Source organism: Pygoscelis adeliae, unplaced genomic scaffold (assembly GCF_000699105.1).
Source record: "Pygoscelis adeliae isolate BGI_AS28 unplaced genomic scaffold, ASM69910v1 Scaffold261, whole genome shotgun sequence".
NCBI lineage: Eukaryota > Metazoa > Chordata > Aves > Sphenisciformes > Spheniscidae > Pygoscelis > Pygoscelis adeliae.
Window position 1 is genome coordinate 729,450 of NW_008824115.1, and position 13,865 is coordinate 743,314.

Here is a 13,865-nt window from a genome sequence, read left to right on the forward strand (position 1 = left end):
CGTTTGCCTCTATTTTAAAATCTGTTTGGTACAAATGCTGCAACCCTAACACAGTACTGGCGCTGGAGAAGGTAGGTGGGAAAGTTTATCGCTCCATCCGAAAGCTCCACAGATGAGCCTATTTTGCCAGGTTAGAGAGACAATTCAGAGCTAGAGACTCACTTGAGTGCTTTAACTCCCGCTCAGAAGCAGTCACTTGCTTTGCAGCTGCCTCAGGAGCTGTTGTGGGGTGGAGTCTCTTGAATTCACTGTCATTTCCAGAGAAAGAAGGTATCCCTAGCCACAGTGTTTTTAGTAAAAGCTGAAGAATCAATTTTCAATAGCAACTGGATATAAACGTGGAATGTCTTTCATAGCTAGACAGATAGTTAGAGAGCTAGAGGAGAAATTTGTCCTCTTTCCTACAAAAAAAAAAAAAAAAGCAAGGTCGTCTCGGACAGAAGCGAAGGGCAGCACTTGTTCCTTGTCCAGCTGCAGGTTTCCTGAGTGCCCTTTGGCTGCGTGTCCTGGGCCAGAGTGCTGCATTCAGCAACCATTAGCTGCTTTTCTCACCTTGCAAAATCAGGATATTAGCCAGCGCAGAAGGAATAGAAAAAGGCATTTAAGCTCTGGATGAGGTGCATATATCAAGATGCATATTACTGCCTCAAACCACTTTAATTATTTTGTTGAAAAAATATGCTGGGGTCTGTGAGGCATGGAAGGCACCAATTAAGTTAACACACTCTTGATCTGCTAACCTGTTATACATCTTCTGCTAAGGATATGTGAGGCAGCACTGAGGGAGCATAGGTGAAGAAGAGATAATGGGTGAAGTAGGGTGAGGGATAAGAAGGTAACAGAGAAAAAAATCAGCATTAAACATTCTCTTCCCTATCCATCATGGCAAGTGGTAGCTTGTGGACCTTAGAGCTTCTTTTAGCTCATTTTCCAATGTAAAAGCTGAATCAGGAACTGTTCAACATTTCACATTTAAGGACAGATGTTGAAATTGCATCGGAGTGGACAGGTCGCTGAGAGGGTCAGTACATATGGAGCTGATTGCAGGACCAAGGGGCTGATCTTTTTAAATGAAAGAGCGTTAAAACTGGCATCTTAATGACAAGCTGCCACTGAAAAAGCATCTGGGATTTTAGTAACTGAGGAGTTGAGGACAGGTTCAAATCGCCAGGAGGGATCTTTGAGGCAGAAAGAGCACTGAGAAGGGAGGGAAATAAAAATGAAAATATGTGCTAGATGTGAGGAGAAGTGTATTTGCAAACACTACCATTGTACCAGAATTATCTTTTCCGCTGGAAGGAGAGCTACGTATATGTATATACACGTTACATATGTATACTATGTATACTCTGTATGTATACAAGTAAAATTGTTATTATTTTCATTGCTGTTGTTATCATAAGGGGAAAAGAACAGAATTTAACTATGCATTGAGAGTACAGTATATCTCAGGGCGTTTATCCATAGCTTAGGTTGAATCTTGGGTAAGTGTGCCTGCAAAGATAAGTGCATGGTGCCTTCTGCCATGGTTTTCTGCTACAGAGTTCAGTTTTTCTGAATTCCTGTGAAATACAAAAGTATCGTGATTTCTATATGTCCTTTCTCTATATCTTGGCTTCCTTACTGGTGCAGTGGGAATAGTGATGCTTATTTTTCACAGGCGTTATGAGGCTAAACTCCACCGGTGTTTGTAAAATATTTTGAAAGCCTGGATGAAAGGTGCTGGGGAAGTTCACAGCGTTGCTTAAAAAATTTAGCAGTCATCTTAGTGAGAACGATTAATCTCAGGGCAGCTCCACATTTTTTTTCCATTGGTTAAAAGCTTCCACTTGTGGTATAATTACAAATAATTTAATCTTCCTCAAAGTATTCAGCACTCTCTTTCTGCCATGATGAGTACCATAGAAATGTCTATTAAGGAAATAAATAAGAGGTTTTTCTTTTTTTAACAACTTCATTTTGATTTGAGTACAGCTATCATTACGCTTATTGAACTAATATTTCTTAGTGTTGCCCACATACGGTTGAGATATAAATACTCATAGCTTCCATAATGTCTGCAGCTGTATAATTTAAAAAACCCAGCAAATCAAAAGGAGTACACATTTACCTAATTGATTCTTCACAATTAAATAGCCTTAGAGCCTTCATTTCCCTATAATTTTTTGCGATGAGGAAGGGCCCTACTACTAGTCATGGCTAGAAAGTTTCCATTGGCTTTAGTTATGCATAAAATGATCTTTTTTTCATATTAGTGGTCTCATTTTTCAGATCAATTGCTGCTGAAATGGATAAAATTGTACTGATCCATCAGATGATAATATTAGCAAACATCCACTTTCTCTTTTACCCTACATAAGGACGTAAGAAAGGTCCTACTGAGTGTCACCAAAGATCCATCCAGCCCAATGTCCTGTCTCCCAACAGTGGCTGTTCATGAACGCCTAGGGAAAAGTATACAGACCACAACATCCTATGGCGATATGTCTTTAGCGGACACCTTCTCGCCTTTAAGCAACTTGCAGTTCAGTAATGTCTCGATACAAGAGCTGCATCTCTGTGTTTAATATCCCTTAGTAGATTTTTCTTCCATGAATTTGTCTAATTGCTTTCTGAACCCATGCAGACCTTTGACAGCCATGGCAAGTTGTGGCAGTAAGTTCAGCTATACACAGTGAGGAAAACAAAAACACCCTCTTCCATTTGCTTTGAGACTGACTGTCCCTGCCTGAGGTAACCTTCTGCTTCGAGCTCTACCCCAGCCCACAGCCTTCTCTGCAAAATATCTTCTCCCGAAGACCTAAAAACCTGGGCTCTTTTTGCTGTCAAACGTAACCATCTTTCTGAGCTGTGTTTGAGAACAGTTTAGGCCTCTTGCTTCAAATTTAAGGGTAAGAATTCCAGCCTTGTCCTGCATTTATATGAAAGGCTGCTTGCTGCCACCCTAGCTCTAAGTCAGTGCCTCGTGCAGGCTGCCAAACCCCAGTCCCCCGCATGCCCCGGGCTGCAGGCACTGCTGCGCCTTACCTCTAGTGGCCCACTGGACCAGTTAATCAGGCTGAGGAAGATCTCTGATATTTTTTGGTACGCTACAGCCCACAGGTGGTGTGATATACTCAGGAGCAGGAAGGACTAGGGTTTTGCAGGGAGGTGCCCAGCTGCAGGTGTAAGAGGTTTTTGCAGGGACTAATCACGTCTAAGAGGGAGCAGCAAGAGTCAGGGATGAAGGTGCCTCCCTGGGCATCCCCTGCTTCATCACCTTTTACACCCCTTTGGTGAAAAGCTGGCTTTGCCCAGAGCTGCAGCTCCACCTCTGTCTTCAGTGAGCAGGGAGAAACAGATGGATGGTCATCAACAGATAATTATTGACTTTCCACATGATGGAAGCTGATTTACAAAGTATGTTCTTTCACCTTACAGGAAAGAGGTATCGGAGCTCTTGCTCTTGTCTGTTGTACAAAACTCAGGATGTGGGAAACTGAATGATAAATATGCATGCATTGTAAGGGAGCAGAGTATTACAGAATTAACTGACTACTCAAAATCCTGCATTACAGATCTGATTAATAGCAATACTGCATCTAACTCAATTTGCAAAAAGAGCACTTGGAAAATTTAAGACAGTTTACTTGGGCAAGCCATCAAGCTGATGAATGTAGTCGATAGGGGTAGGGTGGGTGGAGACTAATGAAATATAAATCTAAAACAGATTTTTAAGGGTCCTAAGTAATTGCAGTCAGTTAATAGTATGAGGCTTACAAGAAAAAAATATAGGATTCAGAATAATTGTTTAATTATAGAAATGGACTGATGCTGGCTTTATTCTACAGCTTTAATAAGGATTAATTTTACTGTGCATTTATTGTATTTTAATTACACATGTAATATGTTGTGCTATGCTATGGGCAGTCAGTGTAAAGAAAGGAAGACTTCTTTGTAAACACCATTTATTTTAACATATTATACTAGAAGTCCTCTTTGAAAGGAGACCTTTTACCCATAGGTCATCCTTCTTCACTATCCCTTTTCTTTCTAAGATTATAATCGTAACCAAAAATACTTCTTATAATGACAGTCTTTCTTCATTACCAAATGCTTTCCACCTCTAACATGTGAAAATTAGAGGCAGTGCAATGGATACCGCTTCAGTGGAACTGCACCAGGGATGAGTTTAAGGAATTTCTGCAGCTTCAGAAAGCTATATCCTTTCTCGAGAGGACTGTGCCAGAGGTGGCTTGACTCAATTTAGTTGGACTGGCTGTTACCACGCCAGCTAGGTCTGCAACCAGCTAAAAGCACTCCTTCAAGCTCCATAGCCTGATATTCTGGAAACCAGTCCCCCATTTGCAAGACCACGTCATCTCAAGTCATCGGCTAGCTTTTCTTCCTCCTTCCCTGAATGTGCTTGGCTCCCAGTCCTGCCAACATGCTCCCAGTTGCCACACCATGCACAATTCATTATTCATTTAGAAGCACATGCCTCCTCTCCACACACGTGTACTAAATATACATTTCCATAAAATGAACTGCTGAAAAGACTTGAGAAATAAGATGATCAAGCAGAGGCTGGGGGAAGAGATTTCTCACTACAAATCAACAGCCACGGTGTGATACAGACTGACAGCACTCAGTGGCCTGATTTTTGAGGTGCTGAGGATGTGGAACAAGCAGGGACTTCAGGATTCAGACACAAAAAACTACAAAAAGGTTAAGGCTATAAATCTTGTCCAGTTTCTGTAATTTAAAATAATGCTGCTCTTGGTCACAAAAATGAAATGCTGTAAAGTCAGTGGGCTTGCTTTTTCCTCATAACCAATGCCAGTGTAAATCAGCAACAACCCTCCTGTAAAGCAATGAAGTTATATTTAAGGCAAAACATTGAAACAGAAGGGGAAAAAGCAAACAGCCAAGATGGTTGGTACTAAAGTTCTGCAGAGAGTCCTATTCCTAGGCTGTAAAAATACCCCACTTAACCCTGAATGCTTTATCTCTGTTTCCTGGGATCATACTTCATTTATATTTCTTACAGAAACCACAGATGGTCCCTTACAGTACACTCAAGTCTAGGAAACATCTCAAATTACTGTTAGTCTCTTTCACCAAATCTCCAGTGAAGCATGGTGTTACCACATTTTTCTCTCACCACCTTACCAGAAGTCTGACAACCTAGTATATTAAATCTTCGGGAAATCTCTTTATAGCTTTCTGGTTTCTCCTCTGATTTTTCACTTCAGAGGTGTCTAATATGCATCTTTATCTCATTGATCCTATGGAAAAGGGCTACAATTTCCAAATCATCAGAGCTCCCGCAATGATTGCCTTGGGGACAGACCTTCCAGATTACCTTTGATATTGAGGTATAATAAAAGACAGAGGGGCTGGTGAGCACAAAGAGAGATGGGTTGGAGGAAATTAAGGGATTTTGCAACAAAATAAAAATCACAGTCACAATAAAACACGTTCCAACCATCCCTTTGTTATAAGCTTATACATTGTCCTCAATGCCGTTCCTTTTTCATCTGAAATTGTGTATTTTTAGGCTTCCTCCATGTTTGTAAATTATTTCTTCGGAGGCACTATAAAAATAATTACACTCAAAATTACATTGCCCACAGAGGCCCATTCAAGGTCTGGTGCCCTCTGTTCAAAAGTAATGATGGATTGTGCGGCAAGAGCTACAGAACTCGAGTTATAAGAATTGCAGTCAGATTTGTCTTATAATTGCAGTTCAGCCAGGCATCAAGGCAGTGCCTGGGCAGACACCCAGGGAACTTCAGACATTCATCCCCTGGGTGGTGCGGGAACTCCCACTCTAGTCATCCACACAGCTGGACCGGCTCGAGACAAGGGGCTGAGCTGAAACCAGGGGATGGGCTGTACCCCCAACCCCCTTCACAGCTCAGCATTGGTGGAGGAAGTTTCCAGGTGGGAATTTCCAACTGTCCTGAAGACTGCCTAAGGCAGCTCCTGCTCTGCCTAGGCCAACTGTATGTCTCAGTGCGTTGATTAAGATCCTGGGAGGGGAATCTCACCAGTTCTGAGACTCCGCAGGCGGTTCCTGCTGCAAAATTGATTAACTTGTACACGGATAAGACATTTGCAAATGGTCAGCAGAAACTGTTCCTGCAGAAGTGGTCACACAGGACAGTCTTTTATACATAGTTAATTAGTTAGAATCATAGAATCATAGAATCATAGAATCGTTAAGGTTGGAAGAGACCTCCAAGATCATCGAGTCCAACCGTCAACCCAACACCACCATGCCCACTAAACCATGTCCCTAAGCGCCTCATCTACCCGTTTTTTAAATACTTCCAGGGATGGTGACTCAACCACTTCCCTGGGCAGCCTGGTCCAATGTTTAACCACTCTTTCAGTAAAGACATTTTTCCTTACATCCAATCTAAACCTCCCCTGGTGCAACTTGAGGCCATTTCCTCTTGTCCTATCACTTGTTTCTTGGGAGAAGAGACCGACACTCACCTCGCTACAGCCTCCTTTCAGGTAGTTGTAGAGAGTGATGAGGTCTCCCCTCAGCCTCCTTTTCTCCAGGCTAAACAACCCCAGCTCCCTCAGCCGCTCCTCATAAGACTTGTGCTCCAGACCCCTCACCAGCCTCGTTGCCCTTCTCTGGACACGTTCCAGCACCTCAACGTCCTTCTTGTAGTGAGGGGCCCAAAACTGAACACAGTATTCGAGGTGCGGCCTCACCAGTGCCGAGTACAGGGGCACTATCACTTCCTTGCTCCTGCTGGCCACACTATTTCTGATACAGGCCAGGATGCCGTTGGCCTTCTTGGCCACCTGGGCACACTGCCGGCTCATGTTCAGCCGGCTGTTGACCAACACCCCCAGGTCCTTTTCCGCCAGGCAGCTTTCCAGCCACTCTTCCCCAAGCCTGTAGCGCTGCATGGGGTTGTTGTGGCCGAAGTATGAAGATGCTTTGTATGTAGTTAAGACAATAGATCACAATAGATCATGCACATGCTGGAGTGGTCACAACGGTCCCTGGGCCAGCTGGCTATAGGAACTGAGCAGAAAAAGGGGTTTGGGGAGTCTCACCTGATCCAGCTGAAGATGCCACAGCAAGGACTCTTGAAATAGAAACTCTCGTCATCATATGGACAGTGACTAACCATCTCGTTCGAAAGATTTTATTCCCTACGCAAGCATCACCCTATGCCAAGATCCTAATAAATTAGCTTTTTTTTTTTTAAGCAAACTCTCTGTTCTGTTTGTGACTGACTGCAGTAGAGGAGGAACAGACAGAAATAAGCCATAGGAACGATTAAAGGATGGAAAATTAGCCTCTCAGTGACAGATCCCAGGAATATTTGGTTTACCATAGAGAGGATTATAGGATGACTTGATCCCAGCCTCTAATTTCTACCTGAGGAACAAAACTTTAATAACAGACTCTCCAATCCAATAGAAAACTAAAACAAGATCCAGCATACGGAAGATGAAGCTAGAGAAATCTGGATGAGAAAAACTGTGTACAGTTTTCACAGAGAGGAGGTTTTCAACCACTAGAAAACCAATCATGGGATAGTGGTTCATTTTGCCCCTTCAGCAACTTTAAAATTAGTTTCACGTTTTTCTAGGGGTGTTCTGTAGCCTGTTTTATACAGGGTATTGGACTTGAAGAACATAGCTGTATCTTTTGACCACATCAACTGTTAACCTATGGCATAAGGTCTTGAGAAACAGGAATTCCTTGCTTCAGTGCTGAATGAAGCCGAAATTCCATTTTAAACATAACTGAAAATAAATCCAAAATTTCAAAGAATAATCAAGTTGTTTGCAAGAAATGCAGGGTTAAGTATTATAAGTCAAAGTTGAGATGCACTGGCAGGGGGATGGGAAACTTGTACATTGCCTATCTTCACTAACACATTAATATATTCACTCAATGTTTAAGAAGAAAATGAAATCTTTAAAAGATAGAAACTACATCATCAAAATGATGTGTAATTATGTTTAAATTTACAGTGGCAAAGAGTCACACACTATGTGGTTAATGAGTTCAGCCAATCATTAGGAAGTTTTATTGAAAGTTTGCTTCTTGTTAAGTCTCTACTTTTATCTGACAGGTTTATTTTTACTGGATTTGTCGAGACCCATCAGCATTTGAGTGGTTTGCTGATCTTCTGTTCCATTTGGAAACAAAAATGGCTGAAAAAGGGAAAAATGATTTTCTAAGTTACCATATATTTCTTACTGGCTGGGACGAAAGTCAGGTAATAATGAAACTCACGAGTCTGAGTTAATGTACCTTGCTTTTCCAGTATGGTAACATATGGAACGGGAACAGCTGAATAATGATGGATGAAGCAGAGAGACAAAGAACTGTAAATATAAAGACAGCAAGCCGTCTGTTTCCATCTCACATTTAGGAAAACAGGAATGGAGAAATCAAGCCAGTGATCCTTCCAGTCCTATATCTTGGCTTGGGCAGCGCTGATTACCAGGTGTTTTGCAGAAAAGTGCAAAGAGCCTTTCAGGAGCTTGTGAAGGGACATTTTGTCCACGTCTTTGAAACAGAGGGTTGTATAAAAGGTCTTGGTTTTGTTTACTCTTATTATTTAGTATAATTTTTGTTGTTCACATATATGTCCAGTACACTTTTGAACCCTGCTGTGCTTAGAACATTTTGGCAACAAACTCTATGGACTAATTCATGTCGTTTGAAAGTATGTTTTGTCTGGTTGATTTCAGATTTGCCATCTTACAATTTCATTGGATCATCCCAACTCAAGGCACTTAATCCTTAGACTGGGTCAATTTTATTCAACTTCTTTAGTCTTTACCCAGACCCAGATGAGTTGATTTTCTCTCCCTCCTATTTTTAATGGACCACTCAGATAACACTGCGATCTGTTAGGCACCTGCCAGAAAAACTCTCACAGGAAAGTCGTTGCTCTACTGTTTTATTTCCTGCTGTCACTGTTGAATGAAGGACTGTCTAGTAGAGATTAAAAAAATAGATTTCATAGACCTTTTCCCTTCCTGCCTCTGCTGCCACAAAAAGCATTGTTTCTTTCTGCTTTCCTTAGGGCTTCTGTCAAGTAATGAGGTATGTGCATAAAGCTGTATTCAGAAAAATCTGCTCCCACCGTGAAGTATATGGCAGTCATAGAAACCACCACTGTGCATCAGCAGTATCACAGGGTATTACCTAAAACGTGTTTTGAAAGAAGCTATTGAGGAACCTAACAAAACACAAAGTTGTCCTCATCTCTCAGCTGTCATCATCCCACTTCCCTCTTGGGCAAATATCAGGCCAGAAGTCAGGTAGGGAGACAACCATTCTTGCTGGGATGTCGGACTCTCTTCACTCGTGTGCCCTGCACTTTTCCCAAGTACCTCCTCCTTCTTCTTCTTCTTCTTCTTCAAACCCCGTCGTCCAGTCTCCTCTCAGCACTGCCTCGTTAACCTGTGCTGCCAGTTAGGTGACACAGGAGCATCCCTGAAGCTGTGCTGCCTCCCCATCTACGCTGGTACCACTCTTGCTCCTGGAGTCCCCCAGCATCCCACCTCTAAAGGGCTGTGGGGAAAGCGGAATGCTTTTCAGTGACTGCTTCTCCTAATCTGACCAAGCCCAGGGAACTGTGCTGGGTAACAGCTCCACCTTCTTCAGACATCCACAAAGCTCCCTCATCTTATAGGTCTTACTTATCTTTAGTAAATTCCAGTCCATCACTCCTCAAAATTTGAGCTTCAACACCAGTAATATTTGGATGATGCTTTACTTTACTTCCCCCTTAGCAAACAACAAAACCAACATTCTCCCCATTCCCTCCCTGACTCACCCTATAGATGACCAGTAGTCGGTTGAAGCTGAACCCAAGCAGGATGGGCAATTTACAACTTCAAGTGCACCCTCCACAACTGGCAGGTGTTTACTCCTCAGACGTAACTTTTGTTCAATGCTTCGAGCTCTTTGTAGATTCCATGTTGGCATCAAATGGTCAAACAGACATGGCACATGTCTGCCTCTGCTTGGACAAGAAATCGATGTTTCAGCCTATTGCTTCTTGCAATGCCCCTGACATTCCTAGGCAACTTAAATGCTGTGAGCTATAGCAAGGGCTAACACCAAAAATCCTGGAAAAGTTTCACTTAATGTGAACAGAAATAGCCCATCTGCTCAGTGGCATAATTTTGCTGTAAACAATTAAAAAATCTTGCAGTTCCCCACCTCCCACTCCTACCAAACACTTTAAGTTCTTTCTTAGACTATTCCAAGTCCTCCGTGACATTGGCCCAAACTAACAAGAACCCTTTAGAAACATGACCTCTTGCGACAACTGTGCTTGACCAGAATAATTGAGTTGTTAAGCTACATGGAAGACTCATTAGCACAAGAAATATACAATATTCCCAGGAAATGGATCTAAGTTTCGGCAACCACTTCTGCAAGAGATGATAATGATACCTAGTTCACGCTAGGGCCTGAACTAAATGCAAAGCCCATTTTTTAACTTAGCTTTCCTCTGGTAATTTGTTGACAGTGACAGTAATGATGATAGTCTGTAGTGAAAACAAGCATATTACTCCTACACAATAGCAGCACAATTAGGAGAGACGGTGGTTTTGCTTTTAAATGCACCTGGGAACTACTCAGACAGCATGGTAACGGGCATAGCATAGGAGCTGAGAGACAGTAAATGCCCATGAAAATCAGGATTTCTTTTCTTGGCACTAGGAGCTGTGCAGCTTGCTTAGTTCAGTGCTTCACCTGAGCTGATCCACTTTCTGCACTTGCCTCCACCTGAGGAGAAGAGTCAAGCCACCCAGGGTTTTACCCCTCCAGAGCTGGTACATCCACTGTCTTTTCCATCAGCAGCAGAATGCTCTGGACTTACTTAAGGTGCATGTAATATTGCTAATATTTATTGTCAAACTCTGCTACAGTACACTTTGTTCCTTTTCCTAAACTCTAGCTCGGCCTTTAGAATGGTGACTGCCACTTCAGGATCTGCAATGAAGGAAGTGTAGGGTGAGATATTCAAAGGCTGAGAAGAGGTTTAGGAGTCTAAGACCTGCCTGTAAAAGTGACTGAGGCACTTAGGCCCAGGCCAGTAAAGACAGGTATTTAATCCCAACCCATTTCAAACATTTCATCTCAAGAAGCTGAACTCCTTTGAGGTCTCAGGAACTTTTGGAAGTGCTTTTTACACTTCTAGTCATTTTGTGAACTCTTGACTACTCCTCTCTCGTCTCCTCTCCTCTCCTCTCCTCTCCTCTCCCCTCTCCTCTCCTCCTTCCCTTTGATAATTACACAGCCCAACACTTCAGCTGTACAGCTACAGCTGTTTGATTCTTTTCGCCTCCTCTCCTCTCCCCTCCCCTCCCCTCCCCTCCCCTCTCCTCTCTCCTCTCCTCCTTCCATTTGATAATTACACAGTTTCCCTTCCCTCATTAATGCTTCTGTCTTTCACCGCAAAACAACATTATTGCTTTCTGCTCTTACTTGGAGTATACATTGTTGACTCTAAAATTATTATCTTGTAAATTTGCCTTTAGGCTACTCACATAGCCCTACATTATGATGACAAGATGGATGTAATTACTGGTTTGAGACAGAAGACCTGCTATGGAAGGCCAAACTGGGACAATGAGTTCAAGCAACTAGCCGAAAACCATCCTAGGTAAGGCAGGTTGGCTTCTAACCTTGTTAGGTAACTCTTCTCCCAGCATAAACAGTGGGAGAAGGGGAGGGCAAACCTTTCTAAATGACCCTTTTAAAATAATTCAGTTTTTTTGCTGTGTGGAAAGAAGATTTATGCTTAATGAAGCTTTTAATGAAGAAATCTCGGAAAAAGAATGCCAATACAATCTAATTTTTGGACAAGAAAATCTAATATTTAGAAGTATTTCAATATCCTGGCCTTTGTCCAGATATAATTGAAACACACAATCCAATTACTGTTCTGCACAAAGGACAAAGTAGCATTAATTTCCCTTGAAGATGGTTATTAAAGAGATAAACTGTGATTTTTTTCTTATGATGTCAAGGATATGTTTGTTCCCCTAACATATTTGGCTACTCTTGCAAGACTATGCCGTTCTGTTATTAGTTCATCTCTGCTGGCAAAGACAGTTCATTTGAACTTGGTAGATTTGCTAGTGGTCTGAGAAAAGCTTCTTTGTTCCTGAAAGCCTTTGAAGCAAGAATTTGAAATATTTTGTGTTCAGCAGTAGAAAATTCCAGCATCTTTGTGACTCTCTATGATTTCCAAACATTTACCTGCTAATGCAAAAATAAAGGCTTGCACTTGGAGACAGAGATACAAAAAGAAGAAAACTTTCTTTAAAGATGAAAAAGACCCAAGAAAAAGCTGAAAGGGAGGAGATCAAAGAGAATACAGTAAGCTACAAGAATACCATAAAGTTGCAAAAATAACAGTAATAAAGAAACCACTTGATGGAGGTCAAAATAAATACAATCAGGAAATACGAAAGATTAAAAATAGAAAAAGGCCAAGAGTAGAAAATATGATTATTGAAAGACCTTTTATAGGGATTCTACTGCATAAACAGAGCTGTTATAGTTGGAACATTATTTTTTGTTGCTTTTGTTAAGTACAACTGAGAAAAATCTGGTTTTCTGACGCTCAGGGAAGGAGATGGGCATTAACTTTCTATATTGATCTTGTGGTATTTCCTTAGAAAGCCAATGCTAAAGTGACAGAAAAATCTGTATTTGCTTCTGAACCTAGATGCCCATGTTTATGATCAATGTTGAACCTTTTAAAGAAAACTTTGCATGAAATAAGCATTCCTTATGAGAAAAAAAAATCCTACATTTTCTTGCTCTGAGTTACAGAAGGTTCAAGAGGCAAAGAAACTCAAGGGTTTCTATTGTGTGATGGAACAACTGACTAAATTTTGGGTCCCTGCACTTAGGTCCATGGACTTTCCCTTGGCTGCAACAGTGTCCTTTAGCGGATTAGCAGGAATATACCACTCCAGGTTAAACGTAGTGCAGTCGAACACCAGAGCAATATGGGCACTACTTCTGGGGACTGTGGCTTGGGCACCCAAATCATATCATTTACAGGAGCAAACTTTTTGAAACTCATGCTGTCACTTGTCACTTGCACTGCGTTTACGTAGATTGAGCTTTCCCAGGAGCACAGCATGTGTGTGTATCTGTGTGTACATATATATATGTTTTAAAGCAATATGTGCTGTGTACTTAGAAGCAAACACTTTTAGGCACTTTGCAGCAAGTAACCAGGTTTCCAGCTCCCTGTAACAGACTTGTGCGCTTATGAACACAATTCTTCGTTACACTGGTCATGTTCTTATTTTATAAGAACTACCTATTGATGGAGTGACTACATCAGTGATGGAGTGACTACACCAGTGGACACGGGAAGGGCTACAGATGTTGTCTATCTGGACCTCTGTAAGGCCTTTGATACGGTCCCCCACAACATCCTGCTCTCTGAACTGGAGAGGTATGGATTTGATGGGTGGACTGTCCGGTGGGTGAGGAATTGGTTAGATGGTGGCATCCAGAGGGTAGTGGTCAACGGCTCAATGTCCAGATGGAGACGAGTGATGAATGGCGTCCCGCAGGGGTCCATATTGGGACCGGTACTGTTTAATATCTTCATCAATGACATAGGCAGTGGGATCAAGTGCACCCTCAGCAAGTTTGCAGATGACACCAAGCTGGGTGGTGTGGTTGACACGCCAGAGGGATGGGATGCCATCCAGAGGGACCTGGACAAGCTCAAGAAGTGGGCCCGTGTGAACCTCATGAGGTTCAACAAGGCCAGGTGCAAGGCCCTGCACCTCGGTCGGGGCAACCCCCGGTATCAATACAGGCTGGGGGATGAAGGGATGGAGAG

The 13,865-nt window shown here is 42.2% G+C and overlaps 1 protein-coding gene across 1 annotated transcript in view; it reads left to right on the forward strand.

Annotated features, from left to right (window-relative positions):
* NOX3 (NADPH oxidase 3) overlaps positions 1-13,865 on the forward strand; it is a 45,495-nt gene that overhangs the window by 30,354 nt on the left and 1,276 nt on the right. Inside the window, 3 exon segments of the mRNA XM_009334289.1 lie at positions 1-71; positions 8,094-8,240; positions 11,530-11,654. The exon segment at positions 1-71 is cut by the window's left edge and continues 35 nt beyond it. Of these exon segments, the coding sequence (XP_009332564.1) occupies positions 1-71; positions 8,094-8,240; positions 11,530-11,654 (343 nt within the window).